This window comes from Epinephelus lanceolatus, chromosome 24 (assembly GCF_041903045.1).
Source record: "Epinephelus lanceolatus isolate andai-2023 chromosome 24, ASM4190304v1, whole genome shotgun sequence".
Classification (NCBI taxonomy): Eukaryota; Metazoa; Chordata; class Actinopteri; order Perciformes; family Serranidae; genus Epinephelus; species Epinephelus lanceolatus.
In genome coordinates, this window is record NC_135757.1 from 9132336 (window position 1) to 9150854 (window position 18519).

General features: G+C 41.8%; 1 protein-coding gene across 3 annotated transcripts in view; it reads right to left on the minus strand.

Moving 5' to 3' along the window:
* Positions 1–18519, minus strand: part of LOC117250019 (interleukin-1 receptor accessory protein-like 1) — a 375630-nt gene that overhangs the window by 8647 nt on the left and 348464 nt on the right. For all 3 annotated transcript variants that reach the window (XM_033615958.2, XM_033615956.2, XM_033615955.2), the window contains exons 9-10: positions 14843–14989; positions 1682–1852 (exon numbers count right to left, since the gene is read on the minus strand). In XM_033615958.2, coding sequence (XP_033471849.1) covers positions 1682–1852; positions 14843–14989 — 318 coding nt within the window. The remainder of the gene's footprint in view (positions 1–1681; positions 1853–14842; positions 14990–18519) is intronic.

Below are 18519 nucleotides of genomic sequence, written 5' to 3' on the forward strand. Positions count from 1 at the left end.
ATCTACCGGAGGTGGAGTGCATTTTACATACTCCCTAGCTTTTCTTGCTAGTTAATCCATAGCAATGTACCATAACTGTGATAAATGTAGTTAAAAAATTACAATGTTCTTGCTAAAATGTAGTGAAATTTAAATATAAAGTGGCATAAAACGGGAATAAGGGACCTCCAATACTTCCTTGTATAAATGTACTTTCTTACTCTCAACTACTGGTTAACTTATAAGGAAGTTATTTTCAGTCAATTCACATGCACAGGCTAAAAACTGCATACTGTTATTATCACGCAGTGCTTCATTACTGTCATCTGCTTTGAGCAACACATTTCTCAAATTAATTGCCTCTTCCTCTAAAACTATCTGAGAACGTTTGTCAGGCAGTCATAATAGATTAGTTAGCAATGCGGTATTGTTTTAGTGTTGGATTCATGAAACATTGTTACATGTAATCAGAGGCTCTTAAACCCTGTTTCTTAATATACGGCCTCCCTGCACAGCATGTGTAGGGAGGAGCCATTAAAACAAGGCCAAACTACACTTCAGGGGTTCTTCAGACGCGCTTCTTAGAACACTGGGATACTTCGAAGACCCAAAAAGATTATTACGACTCTTCAAGGTTCCTTGAATAGCCACAAGCTGAACCGTTATTTGGATGTTTTTAGCAGTGGTTCCCAACCTTTAATTGTCAGACCCCTACAGCCCTAGATGAACTTACTGACACCACCTGTAATGTTCCACATGTGTTCATTTAAAGTGAATGTTAATGAACTCTATTTGTTACATGAAATCATTATAAAACTATTCTGAGTGTTGATGTCATTACTTTTAGATAAATGTTTCAACTCTTTATCCGCTACGTTGAGTTAGGTGTCTTAACTGTTTTCCATTACTATTGTATTAGCCGTTCCACATACCCCCCAGCAACTGTAGAAGCAATAACACAATGAAAAAAGTACCCGCACTCCTCTGTTTTCTTCCCAAACTTTACCTGTATGTGGTCACAACTCTGTGGAGTCCATGCAGAATAAAGAACTGGAAACAAGAGCAGTGTGCGGGTACTTCTTTCACCTTTCACCTTGTTTGTGCCGCTTATTGTTTGCAAGCACTTGCTAAAAATAATGGATGTGCAGGTGCCTCCTAAATACAGTAGTATCTCTTAGCATACGAGTAGCTGTGGTTGGGAATCACTGCTTTTCGGACACGTAAAAGAGTGCAAACTCTTTGTGCAGAACTGTCTCATGCTTATGTGATGTCTGTGTTGCCATGTGCCATAACTGCAACAACTTTCCCCTTTATAATATATGTAATATGATGTTGATTGAGTATGTATTTACTTATTGCTGACAAGCAGACTGTGTTTGATTAACTGAAGTGAAAAGGTAATGCAAAAAAGTTGACACTGGTTTTGTTTTCTATCCCTTTCCACCAAAGTTTAAACTGAAGAACCCCTAAATGCCACCTTTTATATGCTGATCCACTTTAGTTCAGCTGCTGGTTAGAAAAGCTCATTTCATAATGATCACATTAAACAATGATGATCTTACAGGTCTAGTTGCGCCACAACACAAAATGCATCACAGAAGACCACAAACAAGGCATACCACCACGGCACTGACAACACGAGCAACACCAAGCGACAAAACATTCGACACAACTTGACATCGCCGTGAGAGAGAGAGCTTACTTCCTGTGGGGATCAAGTCCCTGTCTGGAATGAAGAGTTTATACCCATAATGCTTCTCCAGCACGTCGGGGAGGATCTCCAGGGCAAAGCGCTCCTCCTCGCGGGTCTCCTGGCTCCACTGGTCCGGGTCCACTTTGGTGTAGGATAGGTAAGCATCATAGTCCTTGTTATCTGCAGGCAAAGGGTGGGAGGACAGAGATGGAGATGGGTGAAATGTCACAGCTCCTGTTATCCTCCAGCAGAGTCTTTAGTGTCGTCAGATCTTTCAAACCAGACCCTTTACTACAGTTTTATAATCCCGGCTATCAAGCAGGTGCAGAGAGAGAAAATAAAGCCGTGGTCTCAGCAAACTGAATAAAAGAAAGTCTGTTCCCTTGAATGCTTGCATCACTTCATATATGGGCATTAAGAAGCTCCCAAAACCACTTTGCTCCAATTAAATGCTTATATGTTTTATGATTTGGACATAATCTTTCCTGCTTTGGTCAGCAAAGTTATGCACTGCTATACCCCAGATGCTCACAATCTATTTTCATACTGGTGCATAGAGGGCTATTCATTCACTAGGAGACTTCATTGAGACAGGACGCCTCCATTACACTGACCTCTGGGCACTTCTGCCCATCTGAGTGCTTTTCATTACAGCTCTGTCCCTGATGACGAATAATGTTACCTTGATAGCTACTTTGCCCACTGCAGGCAAAACAAATTAGACTCCAGCCTGAGCTAAATGCCCAACATTGCCTGCTAGGCTGACGCATGGCGTGGCTCCATCACCCACATGAAAGCACTGATTGATGACGGATTTAAAAAGACTGAGCAGAGAGACGGAAAGTGAGAAGTGAGGGGAAGACTTTAATGTTTCGTCTCAAGCTGGAGAACTTCAGCACAATGAGTCAGGAGGGTGGAAATGCAAGACATGGAAGTGAGATATCCCAGAGCCTCTGACGACTACAGGAAGGAGATAACAGTGTCTGGCTCCTGCAGCAAAAACTCAGCTTTAATGTTGTGCTCAAAGCTGTCTGAACAACCACACCACTTCATCAGTAACAGTGACTTGGTTCTTTACCTGGAGGCTCTTTTCTGACATAGCATGGCCACTGTATGGTCAAAATAATGTAGAAATTGGGCTCATGTTCATGTACTTTAGATCTTAGGCTGTTTTTAAAGGTTTCAGCAACTCTGTCTCAGTCTTTGTGCTACAACTTATGATTCTGGGACATTTGTTATCCTGTAGAAACTTGGTGATGAATGCACCTCATTTCATAAAAAGGCCTTTGTTACACAGATTGGGAGATTTTGGAAAAGGTAGAGCAATTGAAGTAAACAAACCATTTTGAATGCATTAACAATTAGTGAAAAAGGAAGGGTCCGCCAGTATTTTAAATGCGATTGTAACCTGGAAATAAAAGGAGGGAAATTTTCTTTAAATAAGTCTTGGTATTTTCTAGTAGCCTGTATTCCTGAATAGGCAAATTTGTTCGAAGTCACTTTGAATGGAAAGGTGTTCAGTATATCTGGGTTGTGAACTCTAACAAGCATGAATTTGCTCTTACTCCAGTTTATACGGTTACCAGAACACTACCAAAAAGGGTAACTGTCTCTAACATTTGCGGTATGCTCATCTTAGGGTTTGTTAGATATAATAATATATCATCTGCATATAAAGAAATCTTATTTTGTGTTGTCTCTGTGTTGTATCCACAATTAAAAGTGTTCAGTAAGTATTTTAAGAGCAAGAGGTTCTGTTATTAGTGCGGACAGGAGAGGTGAGAGCGGGCAGCCTTGTGTAATATAAATTCAGGGGACATTGTTTGGTTTGTTAAAAATTCTGGCTCTAGGACTTTTAGAAAGTAGTTTGATATATCTGATAGATGAATGCTACAACTTACATTGACATTTTGGACAACTACAACTTTGTGGCAACAGCAAGGGTGTAGACTTTGGTAGGGACTCCTGAATTGTCCCTAGCAATAATTCTGATAAAAACATTCACATATAACTGTTGTCTGTCAAAGTCTCATCAATGTCTCATCAATGTTGCCTATTTAATACACAAATTGTTAACATACCTCAATCTCTACTTCCAGTCCTACCTCCTTAACCCAGTATCACGAATAGTATTGGCTTTAAGAACAGAATTAACATTGCTTTATTTTATATTTATGGAAGTACAGTATATAAATTAACATTATGCTACAGCACTGCTTTCAATGCAATTTCAATTTCCAATTTCATCTATAAAGACCAATATCACAGATCCTAATTTGCCTCAGACAGCTTTACAGCATACAACATCCCTCCGTCCTTGGACCCTCACAGCAAATAAGGTTACTGAGCTGAATACTTGGATGAAACAAATATCTGATACAGATAATGTACATTTAACAAGTACGAGTGTCATATGAGTAAAATTGTGTCAATGTCTGTACTTGTGATGAAGGAAAATTTATTACTTTTGTGATGAAAAATGTTCTGAAGCTCAATTCTGAGGCTGTTCTGTAAATATGTTTCTCTTAAAGGGAAATTTCGGTTTATTTCAACCTGTCTCCTATCGTCCTAAATTTGTTTCAAGTGACTAGTGACATAAAAATAATAGTTAGCATGTTATCCGTTAGCCTAGATACAGCCGGGGCGCATAGTAGCGTCAGACCTGTTAAAACGTAAATGAAAAGGCAACCTTCAAGTGCAAAGTTAGTCCACTAAACAAGCTTTTTTAACACAAAGACCGCCTCATATTGTTAGGATAAATGTCAGAGAACATATAGAAAATGACATGTAAACGTGTTGTCTTACCTTACTGGTGTTCTGCCATGTTTGTTTACCATCTAGCTCTGCTTTCCAAAGCGCGACCGAAATATCGCGAGAACAAGCAGCGATCTCATACCGTGCCTGAAATCTCGCGAGAACAAGCAGCAACAGCTGGAAGGCAGCACCGGACAGTAGCCTGAAAAGTTCATTCATTTATTTTATGAAAGATTTATAGAATAATGGCTGACTTTTTGCCAGACTTAGCCAGAGTACACTGACGAAGAACTTCGTGAAATTGAAGAACGGAGGAGGAGAGAGAGAGAGAGGCGCAACAGGTAGAGGACGAGAGAGGAGGAATGGCTGCTGCAAGGCTGCATAGCTCTGGAGATTGGTGGTGTACCTGTGAATGCTGTGCCCCAGTGCCCACAGAAGAGGAATGCCTCTGTTGCAAGGAATGGGACCGGTTGCAGCCTTATTTTCAAGGTCTGGATGTGACCGAAGATGAGACACCTCCACCTGGAGTAGTATCCAGCTGGGCTTTATCTAGAGCTTGCGAGATTTCAGGCACGGTATGAGATCGCTGCTTGTTCTCGCGATATTTCGACCGCGCTTTGGAAAGCAGAGCTAAATGGTAAACAAACGTGGCAGCACACCGGTAAGGTAAGACAACACGTTTACATGTTGTTTTCTATATGTTCTCTGACATTTATCCTAATGATATGAGGCGGTCTTTGTGGAAAAAAAGCTTGTTTAGTGGACTAACTTTGCACTTGAAGGTTGCCCATTCACTTACGTTTTAACAGGTCTGACGCTACTATGCGCCCTGGCTGTATCTATGCTAACGGCTAACATGCTAACTATTATTTTTATGTCACTAGTCACTTGAAACAAATTTAGGACGATAGGAGACAGGTTGAAATAAACCGAAATTTCCCTTTAAGTAATAAATATTGCAACTTCTGATTAATCCATATAAATTTCAGGCTTAAAATAACTACTTCTGATTAGGCTCAACCTGCTTTTAATTTGAACCCCAACTACTTCTGCCATAAACCCCGCCCATTCCAAGTCAGAAACTGACACAGATACAGATAATGGTGTACCTGCTTATGCCTACAAAAATATATATCTTCTGAATTCCTCCAATACCAATAGCAGAACTGTTAATGTCTTTTCAATACTACAGTCTTTAATCATTCAGCCCCCGGGTCCTTTAATATTTTAAGTTTTGAACATTAGCAGAGCCACATCCAACTTTAAAAAGGTTACTCAGAAAACAAGGGGGGATTAATGGGTGGATAAATGGGAATACATTCCCACAAGGTTACAAAAATCTTGAGGTACCTTCAGGAAAGAAGAGGAAGAAGAGTGGGGTGTTATAGAAGTAGATTAATGCTAAACATTGTAAATTAATGTCTTGCAAGTATATACAGTACAGGCCAAAAGTTTGGACACACCTTCTCATTCAATGCGTTTTCTTTATTTTCATGACTATTTACATTGTAGATTCTCACTGAAGGCATCAAAACTATGAATGAACACATGTGGAGTTATGTACTTAACAAAAAAAGGTGAAATAACTGAAAACATGTTTTATATTCTAGTTTCTTCAAAATAGCCACCCTTTGCTCTGATTACTGCTTTGCACACTCTTGGCATTCTCTCCATGAGCTTCAAGAGGTAGTCACCTGGAATGGTTTCCACTTCACAGGTGTGCCTTATCAGGGTTAATTAGTGGAATTTCTTGCTTTATCAATGGGGTTGGGACCATCAGTTGTGTTGTGCAGAAGTCAGGTTAATACACAGCCGACAGCCCTATTGGACAACTGTTAAAATTCATATTATGGCAAGAACCAATCAGCTAACTAAAGAAAAACGAGTGGCCATCATTACTTTAAGAAATGAAGGTCAGTCAGTCCGGAAAATTGCAAAAACTTTAAATGTGTCCCCAAGTGGAGTCGCAAAAACCATCAAGCGCTACAACGAAACTGGCACACATGAGGACCGACCCAGGAAAGGAAGACCAAGAGTCACCTCTGCATCTGAGGATAAGTTCATCCGAGTCACCAGCCTCAGAAATCGCAAGTTAACAGCAGCTCAGATCAGAGACCAGATGAATGCCACACAGAGTTCTAGCAGCAGACCCATCTCTAGAACAACTGTTAAGAGGAGACTGCGCAAATCAGGCCTTCATGGTCAAATAGCTGCTAGGAAACCACTGCTAAGGAGAGGCAACAAGCAGAAGAGATTTGTTTGGGCCAAGAAACGCAAGGAATGGACATTAGACCAGTGGAAATCTGTGCTTTGGTCTGATGAGTCCAAATTTGAGATCTTTGGTTCCAACCGCCGTGTCTTTGTGAGACTCAGAAAAGGTGAACGGATGGATTCCACATGCCTGGTTCCCACTGTGAAGCATGGAGGAGGAGGTGTGATGGTGTGGGGGTGTTTTGCTGGTGACACTGTTGGGGATTTATTCAAAATTGAAGGCACACTGAACCAGCATGGCTACCACAGCATCCTGCAGCGACATGCCATCCCATCCGGTTTGCGTTTAGTTGGATGATCATTTATTTTTCAACAGGACAATGACCCCAAACACACCTCCAGGCTGTGTAAGGGCTATTTGACCAAGAAGGAGAGTGATGGAGTGCTGCGGCAGATGACCTGGCCTCCACAGTCACCGGACCTGAACCCAATCGAGATGGTTTGGGGTGAGCTGGACCGCAGAGTGAAGGCAAAGGGGCCAACAAGTGCTAAACACCTCTGGGAACTCCTTCAAGACTGTTGGAAAACCATTTCAGGTGACTACCTCTTGAAGCTCATGGAGAGAATGCCAAGAGTGTGCAAAGCAGTAATCAGAGCAAAGGGTGGCTATTTTGAAGAAACTAGAATATAAAACATGTTTTCAGTTATTTCACCTTTTTTTGTTAAGTACGTAACTCCACATGTGTTCATTCATAGTTTTGATGCCTTCAGTGAGAATCTACAATGTAAATAGTCATGAAAATAAAGAAAACACATTGAATGAGAAGGTGTGTCCAAACTTTTGGCCTGTACTGTATGGGTGTAATGGTTGAGTGTCAGTATACAATGACCCTTTAAAATCACAACAATTGTGATCTGCAAGTTGTGACTGCAGTTATTCAGCCACAAATCAGATATGATGCACAGCATATTTTTGGGTCATATTCATCAGAAAGAAAGAAAAATATCAGATTCTGTGTGTGTTTTTCTATTCGCTGAAACCCTTGCATCGGTGCCACAAAGGGAGGAAAAAAATTGGGACACTCTGAGCTGTCATGTGAAGGCAGCCTTTGAGGTAAACTCATTAGAGACACATGCAGGCTTTGGATGTATGAGTCCTCATTATGACTCTGGTTCCTTTGCTTTATAGTGGCCACCTGCTGCGCAAGTGCCGTGTGGCGATGTTTAACCTGTCAAGACACCAGAGAAGACGGGGGCTGAGGATGAGAGGGTCAGGTTGAGAGGAGTACGGAGAGCAGCTGAGTTCAAGAGGAGGGATCTTGGGATCAATCCTCAGAACAGTATCCCTTTTTTTTAGCTTTTAATATCATCTTAATTTTACACTCCTGCTTCTCTCTGGGCCATGATACTGTCAGCTAGATTCGCTCACTTCCCAGTGGGTAATTTTGCTATTTGGCACTCGAACATGACACTATGTAATTAATCGAACTCGTTTATATAACATGCAATTCATTTTACAACATCAGGGACATGTAAAAATAATTGAAATGTAACCTCATAATCACTTAGTATAACTAACTCTGAGGCTTATATTCTACTCCTCAGTGACATAAATCTCCCTCTCTGTTCTTCTCTGGTAGCATTTAAATGAAAGCTGTGTAGGCAGATCAGTGGAGCTGATTCACTCATCTGTAGTGAGAAACAGAGAGAAAGGAGAAGGAGGTGAATCTCGAAGGCGGAATGACCCTGCTGCTGCACCTTGAGGAGTCACTCCTTACAGGAGACTGGCGAGGTGTATCCGAGGGCGCAGCACACCTCTGAAACCGCATCCAGCACTCCTCCGTCCCACATGCCGACTGCAAAGGGACTGATGCTCGCTGCACTCTGAGGGGCGGGGTAATATATGCGTGTGCATAGAAAGCCTACAGTTAGATTGTGAACTCTTGAACTCGCGGTAGAGAGTGCCAAGAGAATTGGAGGCGTAATCTCTAGGATATTTCTGGGCTCCATTACATTTAATGGAGAGTAGATTGGAACGTAACACACATACTTAACTCAGAAGCTACAAAAGCACACACGGTGGACTGCTAATGAGTAGCTGAGCACTTTAAAACATAGGGTTTTGTTTTCCATAACTGATAAACAGCTGCCTGAGGGTACACGAGGCTGCAACTGATGATTGTCTCCATTATCAATTACTTATTTAGTCAATAGGGTGACAGCAGAAAGTGAGGTGACGTTATAGGTTACTGGTTTGTATTAATGATAATTTCCGAAACATTTTTGTACACTCTTAGAAATAACGATGGTAACTAGAACCATACAGGGTTCATTGGCTTGTCCAGATAGTTGAACCCTTTTTGGGTACTGGTAGAACCTTTTATAAAGGTTACACCTGGAGCCCTGTCAAAGCAGCTTTACTGAGAGCCCAGCATAAAGGGTTATACCTATAACCATCTGTGAAAGGTTCCACCTAGAACCCCCAATAAGACGTTCAGTCCAGTGCAACCTGCAACTCTCATGGTTCTATGAGACTATTGCTACAGCTGTTATTATTTCAATAGTGCAGTAAGGTTAGGAACCGAAACATGGTTCCAAATAAGAGCCAATACAAAATGTCAAGTACCAGGTACCCATAAAGCAATACATCAGAAAAAAATGGCAGACCACGTGGTATTGTGTGGCATGAATTGATGGTAAAGATATCAACTAGGGCAATACACAAGTTAAAAGAAAGTAATAAGGGGATTCCAGATACATCTACATTCAAAAAATACCATTTGAAACATGAGTTAATAGTTGAATATTTGAAGGTGTGGATCTTTTAACACCCATGCTCTCAACAATCCTTGAAGAGCTGTTTCAATCAAAAAGGGGTCTTCGAATGAAGAACCCATTGTCTTACAAAGAATCCTTAAAGAACACTTTCTTAAGAAAAGGGTTCTTCAGAAAGAAACTGTTCTGGGTAAAACCTCAGGAACCTTTATTTCTAAGATTGTAGACAGCACTGTATGTAACTAATTATCGGTAAAACAGAGACAATTTGTACATTGTTCGTGAACTCTGACAGGAGATCAAGGTAAGATGAATCTAAATCCTCCTGAGACCACGTGTCCTCATATGAGGACATCACATTTTGGGTTTACTTGACCTTACACTTCATTCTACTTAACTTAGACCTGTTGTCCTCGTTTGTGGACACTTTTTGTGCTAGTGGTAGTAAGTTCACAATACACTAATCCATGGAAAACCAAGATGGCAGCCATCTCTGCCAAGTCAGTCTGCAGCCGATCCCGACACAAAAGTAGACAAGGTTCAAAACCTGATCACAGTTTATGGTTGAAACTTATTTATTTATGATTAATAATGTTTGAAGTACTTCCTAATTTACATTAACAAGACACTGTAAATTAGGAAGTACTTGTTTGACACTGGGACTTTATTATTATCATTAACAATGTTTAGTATTTTATATTTATCGAGTCCTGCTGATCCCAAATAGCTAGGAGAAATTAAAATGTACACCAAACAAAAGTCTCAGGAGGATATATTCGATAATCCTGGTTTTGATTGGAAGAGATTATGTTTTTTAAATGCAATTGTTTTTATTTAGTGCTTGTGACGTCATTGTGGAATAAAGAAAAACAAAGTTTAAGGTCCAATGAACTAATTCCAAATACCTGCTCTGTAACCAGGAGGGTCTTTTAGTCAGTGCACAGCAGGTGAAGCTGCTGAACATACAACAATGTGGAATTTGTTTCCATGCAACAACAATACATAAATGATGAATGTTTACTTGGATTTAATTGCAGATAATTTCCCCACAATTAATGCCAAATTGCTACGGTCAAACAGGCAAACGTCCAAGGAAATCAGCATTACCACATGTTTGATTTTGTCCAACCAACAGTCCAATTCACAGAAATATCAGACAGAAAAAAGCAGCAAATCTTCACAGTTGAAAAGCTGGATGCGATAAATGTTTGCCATTCATGCTTAATAAAGGACCTAAACAACTTAAAGATCAATCAGCGCTGGATATTGACAATAGATTGTCTACATATTTATCTGCAATGGTTGTTTCACCTTCATAGACGCTGTTCAGTGTAAACTCTCCATTTGTCTCCTTTCTTTTTCATTACACTTGACAATATCACTTGGAAAAAACAAGACACCATTTGACCTTCTGATTACAAATGAGCTACTTTCTGATGTTTACCTCTGCATCTTATATGCAAATTAAGCAGGATGCATTACAGTTGCTGTGTGCGAGATGTGAAAACTATTAATGCTCAGTATCTCTAAACTACACTGAACGCAGACGGAGCCTCATAATTCCATGCCGCGCTGACAACACTGACATTCGTATTTATGGCAGAGTGTTGATGAGTTCCCACCTCCTTGACAAGCTCGCGCGGCTGTTGTCATCATGAAGCCTATTATTGATTCTACTGACACCCACACAATGTGACAACTGAGTGGTCTTTAACTAAATAGCGGCGCTGACAAATAGCTGACAGTCCGTCCTATTGTTACATAAAGCTTACAGTTTTACATCTGGCAGAAGAGGAAGGCAGGCGTTCAATTAGTTCTACGAGTGGCCACAATGAAACACAAGCACTTTCTTGGCAGCGTGTGCAGATTTATGTTGGGGAAAAAAAGCTCTGTGCATCCAAGACACTGGCTTAAGGGCTTTCTTAATGACAACTATGCGTGTGTGCAACTATATGTTACATGCAGCTACTTCTCCCTGTCAGCGCAGTTGTTACCATAGAGATGGGATCTTGGTTAACCACCTCCTGCCAAAGCTCACAGAATGTTTTGTCTTCGTTTAAGTAGCAACCATTTCCAGTTTGGCTCTGATTAACGCTTTATCATTGACTACTCACCTACAGTATGCTGTCATTGAAACTCAGAGATGACTTGTGAGGTGCAGGTGCGAGTGCGCGCACGCTTGCAGTGAAGTGATCTAATCGATCGCGGCGTGGAGGAAAGTATCAGGGGTCTCCTGAGAGCTCCGGAGGCAGCGTGCTGTGTCTTATTGAACCTGATCCCCTTATACTGGAGAACAAATTGAAAATCTGTTTCTCTCTCCAAGCACTCACTCGGGTGGCACAATTAAAGGAGACAATTGCTGTTTGGCATTAAGTTCAAGGCCCGACATTTTTTTTTTCTTCCCTTTTCAACACAACTGCCTCTGGGCCATCCATTAAGGCAAAGCTCTGCTTTCCGGGGCCGAAAGCCCAACACAGCCAGAGGTAATGACTTTCATTGAAATGTCTGATGTAGCAGCCATCACAGTTAAGCAGAGCTGGGAGTGTATGAGGAGAGGAGCGGAATACTTTTTTACCTTTTAACGCTCATAACTCTCTCGCTGTCTCTCTTTCCGCTACGTACGGTCCCTCAGCCTCTCCGAACTAATCTCATTCCCCCTGAATTCATTGCAGCACTGGTACTTGAGAGACTCATTACAGGGGAATCAAATTAAAACTTGCTTCTTGTCTCAGTTTGATGCATTCTCAAGCCAAGACTCATCCACCAGGCCCAATCAGGGTTTTTTTTCTTTTACTATTGCTGATGGGGCCTCAGAGTTAATGTTTTTGTCTGGCACAGGGACTGTGTTTTGATTTGCCTTATAGCGAATGTTCAGCAGAATATATTATCCTATCACTCTTGCACTTGCTCTTTTGCAGTTTGAGCGGGACGACGACCCAATCTTACAGGGTGTCTACAGGTGTCAGACACTTAGGTACATGTAAGGCTTTTTAACACCTTCAGATCATTTTTAACCAAATATTTGACAGTTTTTTGGACAAATAATGTTTTCCTTCTTTAAGCATCGCAGGTGGAACTGGTACCTCTCCAGCTACCAGTCCATACTCCACAACTGGTCTGTATTGGGACTTGAACCGGCAACCAAGTCCCCATGGACTGAGGTACTGCCACCCACTAAAAGATGGATAAAATACATTAAATAAAATGTTTGTAGAAATTTAATTATAACACTGTTTAATGACTTTTACGGCCCTTCCTTTATAAAATTGAATTCAAGAGATTTTAAGACTTTTTAAGGACCTGCAGACACCCTTTTCTTCATGAGTGTTGTCAAAGTCTCAAGCCTCAACTTGTCTACTTCAGTAAGTACAAGAAACCCCACAGTACAGAGATCAACACCTTCCTTCCTCCTCTTCCCTTCACTGGTACCTGTAGCAAGATCAGCGCTCGACAGTGCAAGCGTTTCACTCGCATTTGCGACTAAAAATAGGTGTGTGCGAACTGTAAAAAATATTTAGGGGCACATGTGCGCATAAAAAAATCAGCCGAAGCAGCCTATATTTTTGTCAATAAAAAAAATATGATAATCTAACCGCAAATGTTGGAGGAACTCCAGCAGCCTTCCCTCCTGCCTCTTCCCTCTTCCCCGTGTGACACGGTTATGGGAGGTTTTCCAAGCCACTGTCGGCACAGTGAATATAAGTCCCACTGTCAACAGCGTGGAAATAGCCTAAGTCAAAGTGTGGAGGAGACGAGGGACCAGGTTAAATGGCGGACCTCCAGGGAAGCCTGCTCTATTCTCCCCGCAGTTAGGGACCATTCGCCACGGTACCGCTGCTGGGCAGGGTGGAAATAAGTCCTGCAGAGTTTCAGAGGACCTGGAGAATGTTTTAGGATAGTAATAACATTATATAAGATAATCATATTGCAAAGATAATATATATAAGATAATAACATTAAAGACAAAATTAAATTGCAAAACTTTTTCAAAAATTTTACCTTTCTGTACATTTTGTATACAAATTCATTAAATAATTTTGCTTGTAAATGTCTATTTGCATCACGTTTATTACGAACAACACATTATTTGATCAATTTACATTGTGCCCCTAAAGTTCTTTGTGTGCTCCTTACTTTTTCAACTTAGGAGAACATGTGCTCCTTGGGAAAAAAGTTAGCGTCAAGCCCTGAAGATGCTTAAAGCAATTAAAAACCAGCAGCTTGTTCAGGTGCAACAAGCAGAGCCAAGGCATGTATAGAGTTAAGTCTTCTCCTTGTTCCCTTCCAACACAACTGCAGCGAGACAACACAGGGTACAGTAGATTTACCAAGTGATCAACAGAGCTGCGTGTCTTCTGCAAATGGCTGGTATTGACAGCAGTGTGGACAGTGACTGTACTGAGAGTGGTCTTCGAATTAGTAGGCGCTGTAAATGGAAAAAATCTCCACTATAATGGATTTCCCCCAGTGAGATCGAAGTAACTGCTGCTTGTATCAGAGGCACTGACACCAGAAAGACAAGACACATAACAATAAACAACACAACAGTGCTACTTTACATCAAATACTGTACGACATATTGGGGGCTGACTAATGCCGTTAACTAGAATCTGTTCATATTTTTTTGTCTGCCTGTGTTTTCGCTGGTTCTCCAGTAGAATGATAAAAAGAAAAATACACAACAACCAAATTCACCCTGAATACAAAGCACGTCAACAGCAGCTGCTGTATTCACAGTGTTTAAGTGATCAAGGCTGTGCTTTTCTTTTAAAGCTAAACTCGGCAGCGCTGCCCATCGGAGGCTCCGAAACACAGTGAGAGGGAACTGTTTGAAAAATCTGAACTTCATTACCCAGAAGTCATGCATCAGGATGTCAGGAAACAGCACCCAGCGTGAGCATTTTTTACAAGGCTGCCTTGTGATTAGTTTTTACAAGGATGCAAATGTGACAAGAAAAGGAGCTACATCAAAGACTGGTGAGTCGTTTGCTGCTGTTTGGGAGACAGTTTACAGAATATTTTGCATAAAATTTTTTTCTTCCACCTCGTTGAGAAGATTCCCTGGAACTGACGACAAAATTTCTGAGTTAGGGAACGATGGGAGGCTCTTTTCTGTGTCATTGAGACTGATAAAACAGGTGCATATTTACATAAAAATAGTGCCACATGCAGCTTTAAGATATGAAAAATAGCCCAGGTGTTTTTGGAGTAAAAATAAATATGTGTGCAGAGCAGCGCTGATACTGCTCAGATTAGGGATTTGATTCCTACTGAGGAAAGAAAGGATGCTTTCACAGTAGAGGAAGGCGCCTTAGAAATCATCCACCAAACAGAAAACACTGTGGTATCACAGGATTATGGAGGATTATTATATAACGCTGTAAAGTTTTTTTAAATTTAAATTATGTCTTGCACCTTATCTCATCTTACCTCCATCTATATCCTCGCTGCCAAAGTGGTTCCTGTAGAAGAGCATGAGCTCGATCCTGTAGCACTTGTACAGCGTCACCAGACAGATCAGCAGCATCAGGATGGCTCCCAGACCTCCAGCCAGCTCCACCGTGTACATCAGCTCTGCTAAAATATGGCAAACACAGAGAGAGGGAGAGAGTGATTTCAATAACTTGTTTAAAGGTAATGTATGTTACCTTTTACATATACGAATTGTTTTCATTGCCAACTGGTCAACAGGCTGTAACATAACTTAAAAACTGAGCCCTACGCCAACTTTTTTTGGTTGCCTGCAGCAGCCTGTGGAATGACTTCAGCTCTGCTGCAGTGTGTGACACAAGGTAACCTTAGCGAAGCAATAGAGTCTGCTAACATCAACAAATGACCAGCACCCGTCACAACACGTCCACACATGTTGCGTTTCGTTGCTGTTTCGTTATATCCATTTTGCAGCAGCAGCACGGCAAACACGACATGAACCTTCACTTAGCACCCTGTGGCAACTCGAATTCAGTAAGAGCAAGATCCTATACCACCCTCTCCACTGCCCCATCGGATCAGCAAACTTTCTGTTGCTGCCGTTACACGTTAGATCCAGCACTGCTGCTTGCTACGAGCTCGCTGTGAACTCCAGGGCTGGGGTTTGTATGAGTCCATGTCAAATGGGCTCATGGGCCACGTTCATTAGGCCCACAGCCTCCTGCCAGGGATTGGTGTCTTGAACAGTATGTATCCAAGGTGGGAAGGGTCAACCATGATTTTTCCTGCCCAACTCAGGGTCCTAGAGGGACAGCAGATCGTAGCAATCACCTTTTTAGCAGAGCGTATGATACCATGCAATAGTGATGGGCAAAGCAGTTCTTTAGATGTTACTGAATCACTAGAATCAGTTCGTTCAAAAGATTTGTTCACTGAATCGTTAAGTGCTTGGCGGGAGGAGCCCTGACTGTGTACTGCGTAGTCCAACTCACTCAATGGATACACGGCTGAGCTGCTGCTGCGTCTGCCCTGCACTGGTGAGTCTCATTACTGGCCAGCCTAATGTTTTAAGTTTGTTTATCTGGAAACTAAGTCTGTTAAAACAATGGGGAGGTGTGTGATTGTGTTCATGTGGTTTGACTCCTGGCTACATTCGCCGTTAGCTTGGAGAAAACAGTCCCCATGAAAGTGTATCGCTGAGAAGAAATGATTTGAATCACTCAGGGTTCAGGGTTGCGTCGCTCATCAAGTGATTCGTCACGCGGTAGGCAGTCCCTCCCTGCACCCTGGCTACCTTGTGACTCGCGAATGATTTATTGTTTGCACAGACCGAACCGGCAGTTCCACTCCCGGCCTGCACACTTGCTGCTGAGCTCAACTGAACTGAGAAATGAACAAATCAGTTCTGGAAGTGATTCAGTTCAGTACGTTCACTCAACAGATTCATTCTTTTGAACAATTCGTTTGCCAACAACACAACACTACCATGCAACTTGGCCCTTGTCCTTGGCAGTGGCAGCAGCGTACCAGGTGGTACTTCAGGAGGTGAAGATGGACTCAGTGATGACAGTGTAGAGATGCACCATCATCTTTAGCAGGTTAAACTTCTTCAGTTGCCGCAGGAAGTACATCCTCTGCTCTGAAATTTTTTGGGGCTTTTCAGCCTTTAATTGATAGGACAGACAAGCGTGAAAGGGGGAGAGAGAGAGGGAGTGACATGCAGCAAAGGGCCACAGGCTGGAGTCGAACCCGGGTCGCTGCGGCAACAGCCTTGTACATGGGGCGCCTGCTCTACCACTAAGCCACCGACGCCCCCTGCTTAGCCTTTTTGATGAGGGAACTGATGTTCAGCCTCGACTGGAGGTCGTGGATGAAAGACCCCAGGAAGCAGAAGGACCTCACAGCGCTGACTGGCATGTCACACAGGGTGTGGTGGGTGTGTAGGGCTGCATTCTTCTGAAATTCAGTAGTCATCTCAAGGAGGGTTGAGCTCCAATTTATTGTCATTGCACCAGGTCACCACATGGTCAATCTCACACCCATACGTGGACTCATCGCCGCCAGAGATGAGCCCAGTGAAGGTGGTCTCATCTGTGAACCTAAGGAGCTTGACAGACTGAGGTGTAGCTGTTGGTATACAGGGAACCGGTGCGGATGATCCAGGAGTCAGAGACGTGTTTCCCCAACTTCACATGCTGCTTCCTGTCAGACAGGAAGTCCTGGCACACGCAGGTGGGAGGGCAGCTCCCAGCTTTTTACTCGCCAAGAGCAATGCAGGGTATGTCAAAGAACAAATCGGAATCTGAGCGACGTCTGCTAGCTGTATCCTAGCTACTCTACATGGATCTGCTGTTGGTTGCTTTGTACTGTCAGCTGATGACATAAATTTCAAACGGTAAGCCAGTTAGTATCATGGATAGTCTAAATGAAATGTGTAAAAGAAAAAAAAAGATTTAGATTGTTAATTTCTTTGTGATTTCCAACCAATGCAGACAACATGGGTGCTTCTCATTTCCTGTATTTGATGTCTCTCTGCTTGTTGGGTGACCCTGAATTTAAAGGTTTGCAATCAATTTCCTTATTTCTCCGGAAACAGTCTGGTATTACCACAGTGCTGGACTTATACACCGGCACTGACTGAGCTGTCTCCAGCTATCGATTATGTGCAGACACTGCAAAATGTCAGATCTGTACTATTTATGATGTATTTCTAGTTTTATATTTTGAAAATATCAGCAGAAGCAAGCATAAAAAATTGTCTTCATAATTATTACATTTATAGACACTTCAGTTTGGTTGAATAGTGTGAAAGATGACCTTTTTTACTGTGACATTTATCATTTTAATGATTTTTTTTCTGATTTTCCTTGCTGTGAGACTATATTTATTCTCATCTTAGATTAAAAAAGTCAGATAGTTGCAGTTACACATCACTACCTTGCCCTCCATCTTATTTCCTGGCTCCTCTGCACGTTAACGTCGGGCGTGAACACCAGATTACACTTTGAGCAGAATCCACAGAACATCAATGCATGTGAAATAATGCATGGTGCATTCATGATGGATAACAAAAGTTGCACTTGCTCCTGTTAGACGATTCTATGATGTGAAATGACTTTGCTTTGTTTAAAAAAGCTTCTCTTGTAGCTGTACTCAAGGTTTGAGTCTATGCCTTTCCTCTCCATCTTTTCATGTTGTTATACTCTCGTTCTGTCTGGATTGTTTCCACATGACATAACTCTAACAACCACTTCTATACCTGTCACTTAAAGCCACCTGGCTTGATTGGATAATAAAAAAATCACGTTGAGGCAACCGGTGCGGCGTTAGCATATAACAGATCAGACCGCCACACTTATGAAGATTGGTTACATGCTGCAGAGACGTGCAAGGCGAGTAAAAGCGCCTGGCTGTTAGCTGAACCGCCTCTTCATCGACAGATCGAAGCGGTCCGCTCTCCCCACCATCCGTCATTGCTGCAGCCTGACGTGAACTCATGAAAAGCATCAGTGAAAGCTAAATTTAAGAAACTGCAATACTTCAGTGTTGATATTTCACTTTAACACTCACATTATTCTAAATTGTGTTACTTGTAGTTTTTCAGGAAGGACGGGACAAAATATTCAGTAGGAGCAAGACTAGTGGTGTTATTCAGGAGGATGAAAGGTGATATTTTA